General features: G+C 42.9%; 2 protein-coding genes across 2 annotated transcripts in view; both read right to left on the bottom strand.

Moving 5' to 3' along the window:
* Positions 1 to 19,451, bottom strand: part of LOC113838584 (ephrin-B2-like) — a 665,634-nt gene that overhangs the window by 83,716 nt on the left and 562,467 nt on the right. The window lies entirely within an intron of this gene.
* The window catches only part of LOC113838579 (mothers against decapentaplegic homolog 1-like), a 60,382-nt gene continuing 48,358 nt past the window's right edge, over positions 7,428 to 19,451 (bottom strand). The window contains 5 exon segments of the mRNA XM_035453514.1: positions 7,428 to 7,573; positions 9,396 to 9,652; positions 10,664 to 10,885; positions 11,952 to 12,068; positions 14,630 to 14,891. Coding sequence (XP_035309405.1) covers positions 7,430 to 7,573; positions 9,396 to 9,652; positions 10,664 to 10,885; positions 11,952 to 12,068; positions 14,630 to 14,891 — 1,002 coding nt within the window. The 3' untranslated portion in view covers positions 7,428 to 7,429.

Consider the following 19,451-nt stretch of genomic DNA (forward strand, 5'->3'; position numbering starts at 1 on the left):
CAGCCCTCAAAAGAGACCTCCAGTCAGTGACTACAAGTATCCAACACGAGGTGAAGAAACTGCCTTCTGGTCTGTTAAATCTCTAGAAAAGACTATCTTGGGTCGATCAGACAGTACCTGCTCTGATTTCAATTATTTGCCCATAAACCCAGGTTCTGACATCCCCATGAGCAAAATGCCCTATCACTTTGTCAGCCGAGGAAGTGAGATCCAACCACCCCTGTTCAATCTCCCCCTCAAGCCTGGCCAAAAAGCAAAGTCAGTACCCATTGACCTGAGTAACCACACTGTCATCAATGAGCTCCCTTTCAAGTCATTTGTCACCAAGCCTTGGTCCACGGTTAACAACCCTTTCAATCGCAGCTCCTCCCAGTACTGCTGTTCCATCTCCATTACTGATTCTGGAGACTGTGAGGAGAACTATGTCCCTATGCAGAACCCAATGTCTTCATCCCCTGTACCCAGTGGCACTAACAACCAAGCTCCAAAAAAGAGTACTGGTAATGTGAATTCCATAGACCCAGACTTCCAGCCCCCCTCCCCGAGCCCTCAACACAAGCCATCCACATCATCGGTCACATCAGATGAGAAAGGAGTATATGTCCAAACAGATGAACAAGAGAACCAGGCCCTACAAAAGTCCATACAGGAATCGACAAAGATGCGACAGTCCTGAAGGTCCTCCAAAGATACCAAGCTATGGTAAGGATGGCCATCCCCTGACACCTCTTCTCCTTTGTGAGTTTTGTTCAAAAGATGTATATACCTTCTGTACGTATAGAATGGCCACACATGTGTGAATCAAGTGTGATCCTAAATGTGTGACTGTTAACAAAAGAATGCCATTGTGTTGTCTTTAAATTATGTAATTGCTGGGGAAGGAGCAACAGTTGCTAAAATACAGGTTACTTGGGAGGGAAATTTCTGCTTTTTTTTCCATGGAGGGTGAAGAGCTGTGGATTTCTTCCAGACTGGTATGGTTTCATGGGGCAGGACCCCCTGAAGCAGTGTCCCAGGTGGTCCAAATAGATGTTTTCCTTAAAATTTGTTCAGTTAGAAATGGTAGTGGTCACAGGCAATCATTTTTAAAAGGAAAAAGGAGGAATATTATATAGAAATGATACTTTGTATAGGAATGGATCCTCATTTGTTGATACTTTGTATTGGAATGGATCTTCATTTGTTTATATTAGTTATGTTTTCTAGATATATAGATATTCTTCAAACCATTCAAAGACCAATGGAATATCTGGCATTTAAATGGTTTAGGGTTTTTCTTGACAGTGAGACACAACTGCTCCTGGCACACCAATTACATCTGAGCAGAAGATGAGCATGGAAGAAATAAAGTTTCCCGTTGACATGGCAAGACTTGCTATTTGGGCAAGAAGCTGCTCTTGCCTGAGCGGTTTGACTGTTGCTTTATAAACTGGACATGCAGGACCCACAGAAATTTGACTGCTTAAATCAGATGGACATCATGAAAGGTTCCTGCTTCATGGAAGAATCTGCCAGACATTCTACAGAACACAGAAAAAAGGTGACAGACAAACTGCCAATGCAGGTGGAGAGTTTAGAATTTCCTGCTTTGCTGAGAAGTCTGTCAGACACATTGTGTCCTGTAGGCTAAAAATGGATGCCACAACATTACCAAGAAAATTTGGGTGACTGTCTAGGAAGCAAGATGTTTCTCTCAGTTCTAGAGTTTATATATTATCCTTTTATGTTTTGATGTAGTTGAAGATAGATAGTTATATTAACACACTAGATAGAATGGTTAAAATCTTATACTTCTTACTTGACAACTGTTTTGTTATATATAAAGAAGGGGGAGATGTTGGGACCCTGACACCACAGGGTCTCTGAGTTGTTTTACAACATAACCATGGGTAACCCCTCTTTATCTGACCTCACCCTACTAACATCAATATCCGGTTTTGAACCCTTTCACCTGGGGTTTATGCAAGCTTGTATATAAGATTGCTCCACAATAAAGGTGAGAGCCATTCTCTCAGAAAGTGGACCAGGCATCTTGTCATTCATCCAAATCTCCAGGCTTTCACCTGATACTCAGACTTAGTGGTGGCCAAGGGCAGCCAGAGAGCAGCATGCACAAACAGACTCAGCCATCTGCTGACATAGACTATGGTTCCACAGCAAGGGTAACACTGTCATCCTAACATGTCACAGATTGTCAGGTTTAAAATAAACCCAGGAGCCAGAGTCCTCTGGGAATATATCATACCTAAAACCTAATCAAAATGCCTTTCTTTAGTCAACATGACTCCCAGAAAGAATTAAATATGTGTTTGCTCATGTCAGGTCATTTTAAATGAAAAGAGAAAATATTTTTAAATTATATGTACATGCTTAAGTGTCCTCTCTCTTCCCATGTGTATATAAGGAAATGCTCAGACATATGATTAAATAATGGTCAATTTTTTTCGAAAAAACTATTTCAGAACAGAAAGTGCATGGATGCATGTGTACATGGACATATACATGTAATGCAAATTTGACTTTTAATGAACACATATATTTCAAGAGGTAGCTTTAAATATTGAAAGCACCTAACTGATCATTCTTTCATCCAGGTTCTTTATTTCACAGAAAAAAACACACAAAATAAAACACATTGCCCCTCCCCACAGAAGCTGAATACTCCTATCAGGCTTGTCTGTGCAAAATGGTATGTGCACACATAAAATACACAATAAGGCTCTTCTTAAGTCCAGTCACACAGGTACATTCTTCTCCCCTTGAGTCCGGGCCAGCACCCACTCTCCCCAGGCTCCTGCAAAGCACTGACCAGCGATGCTATTTTCCAGAGGTTTGTGTGATTGCAGGAGGGGGGCCCTGAAATCTGACTCACTCTCACTCACCACTGCGCATTTAGCACCAGGCAGTAGTCATTTAACTGTTCGGAGCAGATATTTAACTGAGCATTGAATGAATGATAATCACTGTTACGAACAATGGAAAAATCCATGCTTCATTAATGTACTTTTCCCATCATTTTGTAAATGTGGGTAACACCCTGTGCTGTCTGTAAGGTACAGCCTTGTACCAGGGTTCTTCCAAATAGTTGAATAGAGACTTCACATTCCCTCTCTGTGGGTGTCCCTCTCTTTGGTTCCGAGTTTGAAGCAGGGTCCTTAGAATTGGTGAGATCATGTTCTGCTCACTGAGCTACAACCAGCCCTAAACGGAACTAACAATAATTCTATATCTGATGATAAGGGCTTCACACTTTGCCTGTGGCAGTGTGCCCTGTCCTTCAAGGCACAGCCTTGTTGGGCTTTGTGGATTTCCTGACACACACATCATCACTGGGTGTATGGAGCATTGAAGTTCATGTGAGCTTTCCCACAGTAGGCCTAGGTACATGAATAATCTGTATAGAAAGTGAGGATCCCATTAATATCATAATTCAAAATTACAACTTCCCCCAGCAATAACAATCATTTAAAAACAATAAAGATTACATCATTTTCTGGAATATATAAGCAGGATGATATATGCTGTCCACACAGCACCTACAACCTAAGAGGTGAGGGCAACATGTGTGCACAGAGGACTGGCAAAGACTGGTGTCTCCCCAGAGGCATGAGAAGCAAAGCAGAGAGCCTTCTTCTCATCTCAGCCACTACCCAGGCTTTTGCTTTATTTCAGCTTCTGGGGGTCTCTTGCATCCCTTGGCTTGTTGCACCACCCTCCAGTTTCAAAGTCAACAGCCTAGCTCCTTTCTATCTTGCTTATTTCTCTTGTCTCTGGTTCTGTTATTGCATGTCCTATTCTGATACCAACTGTTTTATTTTGTTCCCTTGGAAGACCCTGAGGCAGCATGGGACACATCCGGCTGCTCTGTCCATATTAAGATTTGCAGCTTAGTCACTCTTGTGCAGGTCTCCTTTTTGCCAGTAAGGAGCTGAAGATTAGAGTACTGGTGAGCTGGAGATTTCCAGAACCACCACATCATAATTTCAGTGTGTGAAATATATCAAAAGAAGCCAGGAAGCTTTCTATGTGTAAAACTATGCCAGCTGGAGCTGGAAGGATGGCTCAGTGCTTAAGAGCACGCATACTGTTCTTTCAAGAACTGGAGTTCAGGTCCCAGAACTCAGATCAGGTGGCTCACAGCTGTTATTCTCCAGCTCCAGGAGTATGTGATGTCTCTGGCCCCTTCTGGCACCTATACTTCCCATCACTGCAGCCTAAGCTGCTTCTGCCACCACCACACTTTCCCTCAAAGCATGAGCCAATGCAACACAATCCTTCCCACTGTAAATGCTTCCTGTCAGGTTCTTTTTTGTGATGATAAGAAAGCAGCGAATGTAGACTATTGGCACTGAGAAGCCCTGTAGATTCAATGAAGAAACTCGGCTGTTTCGATGATATGCTGACAGTGTTGTCCTCAGAGTTTTGGAACGGGCTTATGGGAGGAATGCGGAGCAGTTAGAGGTGTTGTCTAAAGAAGTTCTAGAATGCTGTGAGTGGCACTGAACAGCCAAACAGTGGGTCTGTGAAAAAGCAGACTGCCTATGGAAATACGGATAGTAAGCAGGCCACTCACAAGGCTCCAGAGTGAACTTGAGACAGTCACTGTTTCCTTGCAGCCACATCTCACTGGTGTGATGGGAATTCTAGTGAGGCTGAATCAACAGCAACAGACTAATTTGTTTAGCAGAGTAAATTTCCAGACAGCATAGCATGCCATTGGGGCATGCTGTCAAAGGGGATAGTGGGAGACACGAATCCCACATCACCTTGCAGCTCAGCCATGAGGTGAGCAGTTAGTTCGTTTCTGCCCCATGCTGCCCTCTGTACCTCACGGAGTCGGAACTGCCCTGTCAAGTCACAAACCACAACCTCCACATTGCGAGCTAAGAAAAGACTGTTTCTCTTTACACACTGGCCATCTTAATCCTTTATTCCAGCAAAGGATAACCAGAGTTATGGAAGAGTAGAAAGTATCTCCTGTGTTGTTGAGAGGAAGAGAAACAATGTGAGGAAGCCCCTGGCTTGATGCCTACAGCAGAGACCCGGCATTTGTACCCTGCCAGTGTCCTTCCTTTAGTCCTGAAGACAGGATCTTACTCAGAGCTAATCAATTACAGAGAAACTCTAAGCGCTTTGTTCAGTTAATCTCTCGATGACCCAGTCAGGTTAGCTTTATGGTCTCCATTTTACAGATGAGGGAGCATGGGCTAGAAACATAGGGAAACTGCTGACGAGGCCAGGGCTGGAGCTTCAGTTCTGTCAAACGCTATAGGTGGTAGGGCCAGGGCTCTCCACTTCTAATCATCCTGGCTTTGAGTCTCAAAAGTAGGCCACATCATCTTTGTCATTTTCTTGTTTTCTCCTTCTCTAGACAAATAGTTGCTTTGATTTTTCTAATTCCTTCAACACAACATTCCCAAAAGACTTGCTCATTGACCTCCTATAGTAGATGAGAGCATTTTTTTTCATTAAGATTTTAATAGAATTCCATATACCTGCTCTTAAGTACAAAAAGCCTGTTTATACACTGCACTGCATACCCCAGGGTCTCCATCTAGTAGGTCTCAATGGATGGGATGATCTTTGTGTTTTATTTAGTACATCTTCAAGGAAGTCACAGTGTAATACCCAACTCACTAACTGCCCAACAAAGGAACTCAAGAACAGCAAAGGCATCTTTCCACCAAGAAAGGAGAGAACTTGACCTGAGCCCTTTATTTTTAGACAATCTCCAGTTATACATCATTCTTAATGGTAACTTTATTTACTCCCATTTGTCATTTTCAAGTGTGTGTGTGTGTGTGTGTGTGTGTGTGTGTGTGTGTGTGTGCGTGCACATGCATGCAGAGGGCCAAGGCTGATGTCAGGAATCAGTTTTGATGGTTCTTTTACCTTATTCTTTGAGGCAGGGTCTCTCAGTCAAATCTAGAGCTCATGAATACGGCTAGTCCCCACAGTCTCATCAGGGAGAGAGACCAGCTCCATCAGCTACCCTGTAACCTATACAGTTGCACCATGGTACATGCCCTCCCTCATTGCTTTTCCCTTAGTTTTTCCCAGCTTTATGTTTCCTTTCTCCTGATTTTAGATCAATCTGCTCTTTTAGCAAGTCAGGTTCCGTGTCCCCACTTTACCAACTGAGCTTTGTATTTGACGAGATCACTGAAAAAAAAAAAAGACCACATCTTACTGATCCCAAATTTTAAAAAGAAAAGAACGAAATGACACATATTTAATCAAAGGAAGCAATAGTGACAGGTTTATTTAAAATTTTCCAGTAGAGAAAACCCACTAGTGTTGGAATAAAGGTACACAATGTATAAGAGCAGAAGAGAATTGAAAAATTAACAAGAGAAAACAAAACCAAACAGTGAAAAAACAAAATAAAAATGTTTGAATTGGATTCCAATAGGGATCTTCTTTAAACCTGTGAATAATGAACACAGTTACTAGGTTTGGCAAACAACTCATTTGGGAATTAAAGCCTATGCCTGTATTGTAAACTCCATAAAAACTGCTCATTGAATTCAAGCATTTCATATTCTGGACAGTGAAACACAAAGACAATTGATTAGCAAATAAAAGGAATTATTCATTTGATCTCACAGTTACAGGAATTAACCAGCTGCTTTACTGCAGTGTAGAGCAGATGAGATAAAAGAAAAGAAAGGAAAAAAGTAATATAAAACTCTAAAAAGACTGAAACACAGCAAATTCAGACACCAGCTTGCTCATTTAAGACAACAAACTGAACCTAAAGGCATAGTCTATATTTGCAGTTGTCATTTCCTTTCCCCCACCCCACAGACAAATACCTTCTAGATCCAGTAGCCATTTAGACTATTCCTAACCTCCAAATATTCTGTATACACATATTTAGCAAGGAGCAAAAGCCTGATGTCATTTAGACAGCACTACAGTCAGCATACAGTTTTAGAAAGAATACTGTGTATGTCATAAAGATTCGCCTTTAAAAACAAACAAACTAAACAAATAGTTTTAAAACATTATGAAAACCCATCAAAAGATGATTCACGGTGGGTTCGGAACCTGATGAAGTGCACACTTCAAAGAATATTAAGGTAACACTCTGCCAAACACTCCCAACAAAAGGACTGCACAGGATTGTTCTTCTTCTAATAGATAATTTGTCCCTGCCCTGGCCATCTCCTTTAAAACTGTACATAAAAGTCCTGCTAAAAGTCAACATTTTAGTTGATCACACAACAGAATGTCACATTGTAAACTAAACAGATTCTTGATATCAACATCATGCTACCAATATTTGTTAATTTCTCAATCCAACAGTTGGTCACAGAGGTCAAGTATTATCAAGGCTCCCTTGTCAGGTTTTCACCCATCTGACATATCCATCCTTCAAGTACATGCAAGGTTCAACAGTTTGCAAGAGACAGAAGCCAGAGGCCCTTTAAGACACTGAGGAAATAGGATTGTGGGGCGAACCCATCTGGGTAAGAACTTTATCCAGCCACTGGAGAGGGCCATGCAGATGTATCTCGATCCAGCAGGGGGTGCTAGTAACATCCTGCCTGTGGTACTTGGCTCCCCAACCCTAGGAAAAAGAAAGCACACTGGTGTCATTTAACTCTCTATCTCATTGAGTAATTCTACCAAGTAAAAAATCATATGATCAGTTCACATAATTATGTTTGGACTCATGGCTATGTTCCACAAGAAAATAAATATACCGCAAAAGCATGGGTGATTTTTGAGGATGGACATTGGCCACCAAAAGTCTATCCAAGGACTCCAGGATCACCTATTTAGTCTGGTATAGTGGCACATGCCTTTAATCCTAGCATTCAGGAAGCAGGGGCAGGCAGATCTCTGTGAGTTCCAGGCCAGTCAGGGTACAGAATGAGACCTTTTTTCAAATAAATAAATAGATATTATTAGTCTTGGATAATTACAAATTGAAAATACATTCAGTAGTTGTTTGAATAAAGATATTTTAGCCAGGAGGTGGTGATGCATGACTTAGATCCCAGCACTCAAGAAGCAGAGGCAGGGGGATCTCTGTGAGTTCCGGACCATTGTGGTCTTCAAGAGCTAGTTCCAGGACAGCCTCCAAAGCCACAGAGAAACCCTGTCTCTAACGAAAAAAAGATATTCTAAATATTTATTTCCCACTACATTAATGTTATGTTAACACTTGACTTACTTACTTATACTTTTAAGACATACTCTTAATGGGTAGCCCTGGCTGGCCTAAACTCCCTATGTAGACCCAACTGGCCTCAAACTCAGAGCTTACCTGTCTGATTTCTGAGCACTGGAATAAAAGGCATGTATTATCAAACTGGCTTTATTTTTTAAAATATTTAATTTAAAAAGTTGTGCAAATATGTGCGTGTTTGAGTATGGATTTACCTATGAATGTGTGGTATCTGTGGATTTCAGAAGATGTTGGATCCTGGAGGTAGAGTTACAGGCTGTCGTGATCCACTTCAGCTGGATGCTGGGACTGAACCCAGGACCACTGTAAGAGTCCTACACCTTTAACTGAACAATCCCTTGCCCCTTTATCTGTGTGTCCATGCCTGGAGAGTACAGGGGTCTACACTGGCTGTCTTCTTCAGTCACACTCCACTGTATTTTCTGAGATGAGTTCTCTTGCTGCACCTGGGCTTTTGTCAATCAGGCTAGACTGGCGGCCAGCAAGCCTAAGGGATCCTATCTGTCTCCCATGCTGGGACTACACACAGCCCTGCACCCAGCTTTTTGTTGTTGTTGCATGAATGTGTGTTAATGTACACCACAGTGTGCATGTGGAGCTCAGAGAACAAGTCTGTGAAGTTGGTTCTTCTCTCACCTTTTACACATGTTGTGTAGCAATATCTTCAAAGATAAAACCTTCTGTCTTATAGGGAAGCTCCAGAATTGCTGAATGTTTTAAGGGGAGGTGAAACACTCCACCCTCTAGGCAAAGTCCTTAAAACTCAGGAAGCAGACATAGTAAAACCTTTACTGAAACTGACAAGATTCACTAGGCTGTTCCTCCCCAGGCTGATATGAGCCGTAAGGACTGCTGAGACACACAGACTGACTAGGCTGCCTGCTTCTGGAATAAGACATGCTCCAGCCTGGACTCTATTAAACCCTTAGCTTGACCCGGAATAAACTGCATGATGACTGGGAGGCAGGGGAGAGATAAAGGTGCCTGTCACCAAGACTAGAGACCTGAGTTCCATCTCTGGGACCTGCAAGGTGGGAGGAGAGGACTATATTCTAAGTTCCCATCACAACCTCTTGGACAATGTGCTCTCAGTGAGCACTGATAGGAATATATACCAGGAAGGCACAGGTATACATATTGTAAATAGCAGGGGTGCGGCGGGGGTCAGGCCTGAATGAGAAGGGCGGGCACTGCTCACCTTCACGAAACTCATTCGAATAGTGCACATTTTGGTGAGTTCATACACGGTCTCAAAACCATGGTTCACAGACTGTGCCAGTATCTGAGCAAACTCTTGGTTGTTGAAAATTTTCACGCTACACCCACTGGGGATCTTGCAGACAGTGGTGGGATGAAACCCATGATGGTAGTTGCAGTTCCGACTCTGCACAAAGATGCTGCTGTCACTCAGGCATTCGGCATACACTTCTCCTCCAACATATTACAGGTGGACGCCTGTGACAGGATACACCATGTCAGTCATAGGCTCAAAGGCACCCGGGCAGAGTCAAATTTGGCCACTCACATAGCCATTGTGACAGACATCTAGCTAACTATGTTATGCTTGTGATAACCTTTGTGTTCAGAAACTAACAAAGCTGCACCAGGTGCAGCTCATCACAGATTTGGAGGTAGCCCGTTTGCCTCAGTGGGGATAGATATCTGGAGCAATGATCTGGACACTAGATGTGCTTATTGCTACTTTGTATCTTTGCCTTCTCAGCAGACAAGGTAGAAACTACATTCATATTCAGAGGGTATATAGATAGGCTCCCAAACAGACACATGCACAACAGCATATAAACACATGTCATGTCATTAAATTATGATTTTACACTGACACTTCCAATGAATGTCACACCCCTTCTTGATTGCCTGTTCCTTACTCCACAGGGAAAGCTAAGCTCTGAGCACCACCCACACATGTGCTCATTGACTTAATCATATAATAAATACATATAAATGTTATAGAACTGCTTTAATCTAACACTAGTAAATAGTTAATTCCCCTATGAAAGATATGTTGAGATGGTTCAGTGTGTAGAGGTGCTTGCCACCAAGCCTGATGACTTGAGTTTGATTCCTAGTATCCACATGGAAGAAGGAGAGAACTAACTTCCGAAAGCTGTCCTCTGACCAAGGTACTTACACACACATACACACATGCACACACAAACATGGAATAAATAAATGTAAGAATTGTTTTAAAAGATATTTCACTTATAACAAAATGTAGGACAGCGTAGTGCACCACAATAACACGGCAATGTCAGCTGGCACCTATCTACAGCATGGGAGTGGGAAAACCACGAAGATCAATGATTGGAACAATTTCTAGATAATATGAATTAGAAAGATACTTTAAACAGCAGCATCTGAACATTTGGCATTTGCCACAAGAATGATGGGGTCACTTCTAGAGGAAGAAAAGATGAACGTTTGCAGGATGAGTAAAGGGACACGCACCTTTTCCAATATGTCGCCTGGTGTTTTCTATTGTGGAGTTCCGGTTAATGTTAGAGAGCAGCCCAAGGCAGAAGCGGTTCTTATTGTTGGAAGGATCAGTGTAACCATCCACCAACACACTTGTGGAGGAGGCCTGGAACGCTTCACCCACACGGTTGTTGAGCTCGTAGTACACAATAGAGCACCAGTGCTTTGGTTCCTCGTAAACAACAGCTTGAACATCTGCAAGAAGGAAAGAAATTTGCTCACAGTTACACCTGGAGCACCCCAACCAGAAACCACATTGTAAAACTGGCTGAGCACGGTGGAACGAAGACAGGGGGTAAAATCTTTTCCTTTAAATTTTTTGGTGATGAAGTTAGGGACAATCACTGAAAGGAAACAAATACCATTACTTGTTTCAGATAAGGCCATAAAACAGATGTGGCATATGTGTGTCTTTTCTGACATCACAGCAACTGTTGGGAGACCAGCTGTATGGATTCTAGTGTGATCACCCATGGGAGTCTGCTTTGAACAACAGTAGATGGCCTTTTCCTCAAGGCCAACTTAAAGATATGTCTGACAACATGGATCTCAAGTTTTTCATTACTGAATACCTAAAAACACATGAGCATATAAATAACAGACATATTTGTTATGTAAAACAGGACTCAATCATTTCCTCCCACTATCTTTATGCACAGAGATCTTTAGCAACCGCCTGTGTACATAGTCATGTGAAACAGCCGTACAAACCCATATTTATAGGTAACAAATCATAAACAGATGCATTTTAAACAGTTATTTGATATATGTGCATATATGTATATAAATGTATATATGATAATATGTATCACTTACTCATTTATTGAAGGTGAAAGGAAATTAGCATGCTAAGGACACAGATATGCTTGTTTATTTTTCCATAACTAATAAATCTTGGCTGATTATTCAACACTGGTTAACATACAGCATCTTAGATTGTCTTCAGAGGTGACTGCCAGTTTTGTTTTCAAACCACCAATAATGGAAAGTCACTTCACCTAACTATGTAACACAAAGTGGCAGAGCAATGCTTATGGCTGTTTCAGAGACCAGTGGGAATCTGAGACCTCCATATTCAATTCTGAGATCTCATATTGGACTGTGACAGAGTTTAAGTAAAAAGAGAATTCTTTCCATTAGGCTTAAAACAACAACAAACCTGTTTTCCATGTTTCTCAAACAGCTACCTTTTTAATGTCTAAATGAGTAAAAGTAACATTAGGACAGGACATACAGACAACACTCTGACAACTCATTTTACCTCCTCTGTTGATCTCGGAGGGCAGTGCAGGTGCCATCATATTCATGTCCATTGGCTGAGAGCTGTCCTGGGTCATGGGGTCTTCAGGAGGCAGGTAAGCAGGTGGAGGTATGTCAGCTACAAAGTTTGAAAGAAAAAAATTACATGCTTCAGGCCCTCCTTTTTACATATGGTGGGGAATGGGACATGTGGGGGTCAGAGCATAACTTGGATGAGTTAGGTCTCTCCACCATGTGGGTCTCACGATAGCAACAGGTGCCTGTGCCCACTGATCAGCCATCACTTTTTTGGTGGTGGTAGGGGAGCAAGGTCTTCCAAGGCTTGGGGCTCTACAGCAATCCAGGCTGCTGGGCCAGTGAGCCCCTGGGCTCTAGAAGTCCTTGCCTCCTTGTGCTGAGATCACTAATCACTCAAACCAAATCAAGCTCCTACTGAAAGATTGGCCTATATACTGGCACATGAAGATGGAGGGGTCAAGGTCAACCTTGGCTACATCAGGCCCCGCCTTACCCCCTCTCCCACCACCACCTCTTAAAGACTAGATGCTGAAGACACTAGCCTTTAGGTATAGATTCTGAAAACAATCACGTCCACAAACTTTGCTTCCATGACATTTAAGTGAGAAGAAGAAAAGGTAAGTCAGTCCTTGGTGTCCCATGCCTATCTAGGATCAGGTCACTTTAAATCCACCAAGAAGAGCCTATGGATATGCCCTTGTGCAGCAGATCCCAAGAACCCGGGGGTTTCGTTTTACTGGGGTAAGACTTCCTGACAGGACTTAGTAGGGGGAAGCTCTCCCAGGCCTGAGAGCAAACATATGGGCGGGAATTCACTCTCTGCTTGCTACAATCTAGTAATTGAAACTTAGTTTCCCAGGACTTTAAGCAATCTGCTTTCTACCTTCACCCTAACCATTTAAGCAATGACTAAATTTAAAAATACCCAATAATATAACACTAGGCAATAAATCAGCTTATCTTAGCTGTCTTCCATTTCAGAATTTACATAGACCCTTCTGAGCAGTTTCCAGAAAATAATATGATTACTGAAACCAGACCACACACACACACACACACACACACACACACACACACACACACACACACACACACTAATGCAAACCTGGCATTTTCTTACTGTGAAACACAGGGCAATCCTTTCCTAACTTGAAAACCAAGCTCCTCATTGGCTTGTGAGCCCATCCAGCATGTACAGCAGAGACTTGAGAACAAAATTTTGCAGTAGGGATCCACGAATGCTTGGGCAAATACTTAGGGACAACTGTGGAACACAAATAACAAATTCGGTTTCTCCAGGGCTCCCTGGCAGCTCCTCCCTTCCCAGTCCCAGGCAGAATCTTAACACAGCTGCTAAAGAGCAGAGAGCCAACAGGACTTGGAACCTTCACAGTCAGTCCCTCCTCTCACTCTAACCTCTTGCTGCAGCTGTGAAGTTAACTCTGCTTGCTTCAAACCAGGAGCAAAGGCGAGTGTCTTCTCAACAGAACCCAATGAACTTATACTATAGCAACCCTGGCAGCAGCAGGGGTCACAGGGGTCATTGTTGATGGTGGTCTAGCAGGCCCATCAGATCACAGCCCTTCCTCTTTCCTCCCAAGGACCTGTGCTAATCTCTGACAGTCAAGGACAAGAAGGAAGTCTAGTGATAGCCGTTGATTCTTTTACTGGGGCTCCTCTAGTTTTGTCCCTGTTCAAAAGCCCTATAAAACAGACATTTTCACCACTAGCCCGTCCACCAGACTCAAAGAACTTGCCAGGAATGGATCCTAGGAAACTACCAAATATTATTAGTTTGGTTATTAAAATAATTTATCCCCCATCGTCATCCCAAAGAGAAAAACATAAAACAAAATAAACAGGCTAAAAACTAAGTGCTTAAAAAGAAGAAAGAGAAAGCAATAAAGCATGGATCACGTTTTAATTCCTGAAGGTACAAAATGGATGCTGAAGTAAAATTTAATGTAAGGCACCTTAAGTGGCTCTATAAATATCCTGTCCCATAATTTTCCCACACAAAACTATCCATGCATTTCATGATGATCATTTATTTATTGTGTCCCTCTTGATGTCGACTGGCAAGAGCTCTGGCACTAATATTTGAGATGCTTGTTTACTAGCCTGTAATCTGAAAAGTGTAACCCTCTAATTAGTCACTAATACACCATCCGTTATGACTAAAACAGGAAAATAACTGGTTTTTGTCTTTGCTAAGTTAAACAAGCAGATGTTCTCTATCACTTCTGTTGCATTTCCTTGCTGTTAAAAGCACATATTTCTTGGGATTACATCACTGGCTAAATGAATCTAATTAAATGGGGCGGGCGGATACCCCAGTAATTAGCTCTTCTGCGGCTACATTGGTAACAAGGGTTCTTCAATGTTGGAAAAGCTCGCCGACATTTTCCCCTTTCTTTTTATGGAGAAACGAGACTGGAACAATTGTGCCACTCAAAGAAGGATGCAGCAGTTTCAAAACTTAACAGGACTCAAACAAGCCATCCTCTTCTCCAGCTGTATGTACAACTCCCCTCCCTACATTGATATTCTACAAGCACTGGTTCACTGGGATGTGCTCAGGGTTCCACCCACCCAGCCCCCCGCAGGCCACCCCCACTCACCTCCCCAAGGCAGGCAGCGTCCCCGAATGCCCCCTCCTACCTGGCATCTGGAAAGGGCTCCCTGGGTCTGAGCTGGTGTGGGAGTGAGGGTAGTTGGTGTTGCTGCTGCCTGGGGAGTTGGGGTAGCTGCTGTTGGACGAGTGGGGAAACTGTTGGGTGCTGGGCTGCTGGAAGGAATCTGGAAACGTGGCGTTCGGTGGCATGTGAGGCTCATTCTGTCCCAAGTTACGGAACTGTGCCAGAAGGCTGTGCTGAGGGTTGTACTCACTGTACCTGGGAACCAGCACGGGAGGAAGCACTGGGGACAGAAAGAAAACATAGAGACAAATGAGAAAGGTTTAGTTTATATCCTCTCTTTCTTAAAACAGGCAGTGGACACAAAAGCCTTTGCAAATAATTCCCTTGTCTTTACTTTTACATGCTTATATATTCCACAAAAATACAAAAGGCCTTTGGAGACCCACATATTATTGGATGGTTGAGCTGGAAATTTGCAATCTACCCCTGGGGTCTGAAGTTCCTGTGAGAGAAAAGTCACCTGGCCATCCCAGGAGCAGGAGCAGGGAGGGAGGCCACCCAAATCTGAAACCATCCCTATTTGGATACCCTCAGAAATCATCAGCTAAGTGAACCAATCCATCAACAAAACCATCCTGAATGACAGACACTGTGACAACTCAATGCTTCAATACAGAACCACTTGTCAACTGATCTGCCTGTCCAGATGTAGAACCAAGCTCTAGGGCAAACTATATAAATTCAGAATGTAGCGGTTGATATCCACGGGAGACTGGTACCAGAGCTCCCATAGAAGCCCTCATCTGCAGACGCTCAGTCCCTGGTGTAACACGGCACAGTATCTATGTGGGGCCTCTATGTGTCTGCCACACCCACACTTTAAATCAGATCTGAACCACCTGCGATCCCTAACACGATATAAATATTGTGAGATAGTCACTGCGCTGTTTAGAGAATAAGAGGGTCTTCTGTCCTTTGCTAGCTGCTGCCACCAAGTCTAGGCATCCAAAGGAGTCAGTCATGCAGGCTGCACTGCTCCAGGAGCTGGATCAAGAGGAGAAAGCAAGAAGGCACATAGCACCTAGCCCAGTACCTCTCAAGGCCCTGACTGGACTCCTTCCAGAACAATGGGTGTAGGTAGAGGTTGACACTACATATTTTTCTCGATCACTTCTTGACTTTTTGACCAAAGGCAGGGTTTCTCACACAACCTGGAACTCACTGATTATTGATTTGACCTGACCACTAGGTTACTGAGTCCCAGAGATCATCCTTTATCGTCTCCTCAAGGCTGGGACTGCAGTCAAGCACTGTAATACCTAACTTCTTATATGGGTGCCTGGGAATTGAACTCCTGTCCTCAAGCTGTGCAACAAGCACATTCCTAACTGAACCAGCCCCCCAGCCCTATTTTCTTGGCTTTTGAATAATACTGTAGGCTAACAGGAAGTTCTTCACAGGTTATGCACCTCTCTACAGTGAAGCTGTGGCTTGTTTTAAAAGCTGGAGAGGGAGCAAACAGAGCGTTTGAGATTAAGATCTATGCTTTGTAATTTAGCTTTCTGCCAAAGAAAGGATTCAGAGACAAAGTAAGGAATTGGGAGGAAGTTTTATCACAGAGTGAAAGTGCAATCAGAGATGCTAGGCAGCAGGGAAGCCCGTGAGAAGGGCCATTTGCAGCCAGCGGCTTCCCAGCACCATGGCTGACCTGAAACTCTCTATGTAGATCAGGCTGGCCAAGATCTGCCTCCCTCTGCCTCCCAAATGCTGGGATTAGAGTGTGTGACACCAAACTCAGCATATAACCTACTTTTAAAGATTCATTTATCTGTGGGGGGCAGAGGGTTTAGGGGTGTGAGTATAGGTGCCAGCAGAGGCCAGAGGCATCAGATACTCCTGTTGATGGAGAATGACAGTTGTGAGCCACCTGATATGAGTTCTGGGACCTGAATTCGAGCTGTTGAAAGACCAGTATGCATGCTCTTAAGCACTGAGAATCCTTCCAGCCCCAGCTGGCATAGTTTTACACATGGAAAGCTTGCTGGCTCCTTTTGTTATGTTTCTTACACTGAAATTATGATGTGGTGGTTCTGGGAATCTCCAGCTCACCACTACTCTAATCGTCGGCTCCTTACTGGCAAAAAGAGACCTGCATGAGTGACTAAGCCACAGATCTTAAGATGGAGAGTGCATCCAGATGTGTCCCATGCAGCCTCAGGGGTCTTCAAAGGAAAGAGAATAAAACAGTGTCAGAATAGGACATGTAATAACAGTAGCAGAGATTCGGGAAAGAAGCAAGGTAGAAAGGAGCTAGGCTGTTGACTTTGAAACTGGAGGGTGGGGCAACAAGCCAAGAGATGCAAGAGACCCCCAGAATCTAAAATAAAGCAAAAGCCTGGGTAGTGGCTGAGAAGAGAAGAAGGCTCTCTGCTTCGCTTCCCATGCCTCTGGGGTGACACCAGTCTTTGCCAGTCCTCTGCCCACAGCTGTGGCCCTCACCTCTAAGGTTGTAGGTGCTGCTCCCTACCAGCTGCTGTGTGGACAGCATTTGTCATCCTGCTTACATATTCCAGAAAACGATGAAGTCTTTATTGGTTTTAAATAATTGTTATGGCTGAGGGAAGTTGTTATTTTAAATTATGATATTAATGGGATCCTCACTTTCTATAGAGATTATTCATGTCCCTTGGTCTACAGTCTTGTGGGAAAGCTCTCATGAACTTCAATGCTCCATTCACTAGGTGATGATGTGTGTGTCAGGAAATCCACAAAGCCCAACATAGCTGTGCCTTGAAGGACAGGGCACACTGCCACAGGCAAAGTGTGAAGCCCTTATCATCAGATATAGAGTTATTGCTAGTTCCGTTTAGGGCTGGGTGTAGCTCAGTGAGCAGAACATGATCTCAGCTATTCTAAGGACCCTGCTTCAAACTCAGAACCAAAGAGAGAAAGAGACACCCACACAGAGGGAATGTGAAGTCTCTATTCATCTATTCAGAAGCATCCCAGGTACAAGGGTGTGCCCTACAGACAGCATAGATTGTTACCTACATTTCCAAAACGATGGCGAAAGGACATTAATGAAGCATGAATTTTTTCAGTTGTTCATAACAGTGATTATCATTCATTCAATGCCCAGTTAAATATCTGCTGTGCACAGTTAAATGACTACTGCCTGGTGCTAAAGGCTCAGTGGTGAGTGAGAGTGAGTCAGATTTCAGGGTCCCCCTCCTGCAATCACACAAACCTTTGGAAAATCGCTGCTCAGTACTTTGCAGGAGTCTGGGGAGAGGGGGTGCTGGCCCGGACTCAAGGGGAGAAGAATGTACCTGTGTGACTGGACTTAAGAAGAGCCTTATGGTGCAATTTATATGTGTCCACATACCATTATTGTACAGAGAGGTCTGATAGGAGTACTCAGCTTCTGTGGGGAGGGGCAATGTGTTTTGTTTGTTTGTTTTTTTTCTGTGAAATAAAGAACCTGGGTGGAATGATCTGTTAAGTGCTTTCCATATTTAAAGCTACCTCTTGTGTTCATTAGAAGTCAAATTTGCATTACATATATATGTCCATGTACACATACATACTTGCACTTTCTTTTCTGAAACAGTTGCTTTGAAAGAAATTTTGACCATTATTTAATCATATGTATGAGCATTTCCTTGTATACACATGGGAAGAGAGAGGACAGTTAAGCATGTGCATATAATATAAAAATAATTTCCCTTTATTTTTAAACGTGAAAATCTGTGAAATGTTGGGATGACAGTGTTAACCCTTGCTGTGGAACCATCGTCTATGCCAGCAGATGGCTGAGTCTGTTTGTGCATGCTGCTCTGTGGCTGCCCTTGGCACAGGTGAAAGCCTGGAGATTTGGATGAATGACAAGATGCCTGGTCCACTTTCTGAGAGAATGACTTTCACCTTTATTGTGGAGCAGCCTAAAATACAAACTTACAAAAACCCCAGGTGAAAGGGTTCACAACAGGATATTGATGTTAGTAGGGTGAGGTCAGATAAAGAGGGGGTCCCCGTGGTTATGCTGGAAAACAACTCAGAGACCCTGTGGTGTCTGGGTCCCAACATCTCCCCCTTCTTTATACATAACAAAACAGTTTTCAAGAAAGAACTATAAGATTTTAACCATTCTATCTTAGTGTGTTCCTATAACTATCTATCTTCAATTACATCAAAGACCATAGAAGGAAAATATATAAACTCTAGAACTGACAGAGACATCTTGCTTCATAGACAATCACCCAGAGTTTCTTGGTAATGTTGGGGCATCCATTTTTAGCCTACAGGTCACAATGTACCTGACAGACTTCTCAGCAAAGCAGGAAATTCTAAACCCTCCACCTACATTGGCAGATTATCCATCACCTTTTTTTCTGTGTCCTGTAGAATATCTGGCAGACCCTTCCAAGAAGCAGGAACCTTTTATGACTGTCCATCTTGTTTCAGCAGTCACTTTCCTGTGGGTCCTGCATGTACAGTGTATAAAGCAACAGTCAAACAATTCAGGCAAGAGCAGCTTCTTGCCCAAATGGCTAATTTGCCACATCAAAGGCAAACTTTATTTCTTCGATGCCATCTTCCTCTCAGATGTAACTGCTGTGCCAGGAGAATTTGTGTCTCACTGTCAAGAAAAACCCTAAACCATTTAAATTCCATATATTCCATAGGTCTTTGAATGGTTTGAAGAATATCTATATATCTAGAAAACCTAACTAATATCAACAATGAAGATGCATTCCAATACAGAGTATCAACAAATGAGGATCCATTCCTATACAAATTATCATTTCTATATCCTATTCCTCTTTTTCCTTTAAAAAGTGATT

Source organism: Cricetulus griseus, unplaced genomic scaffold (assembly GCF_003668045.3).
Source record: "Cricetulus griseus strain 17A/GY unplaced genomic scaffold, alternate assembly CriGri-PICRH-1.0 unplaced_scaffold_1, whole genome shotgun sequence".
Classification (NCBI taxonomy): domain Eukaryota; kingdom Metazoa; phylum Chordata; class Mammalia; order Rodentia; family Cricetidae; genus Cricetulus; species Cricetulus griseus.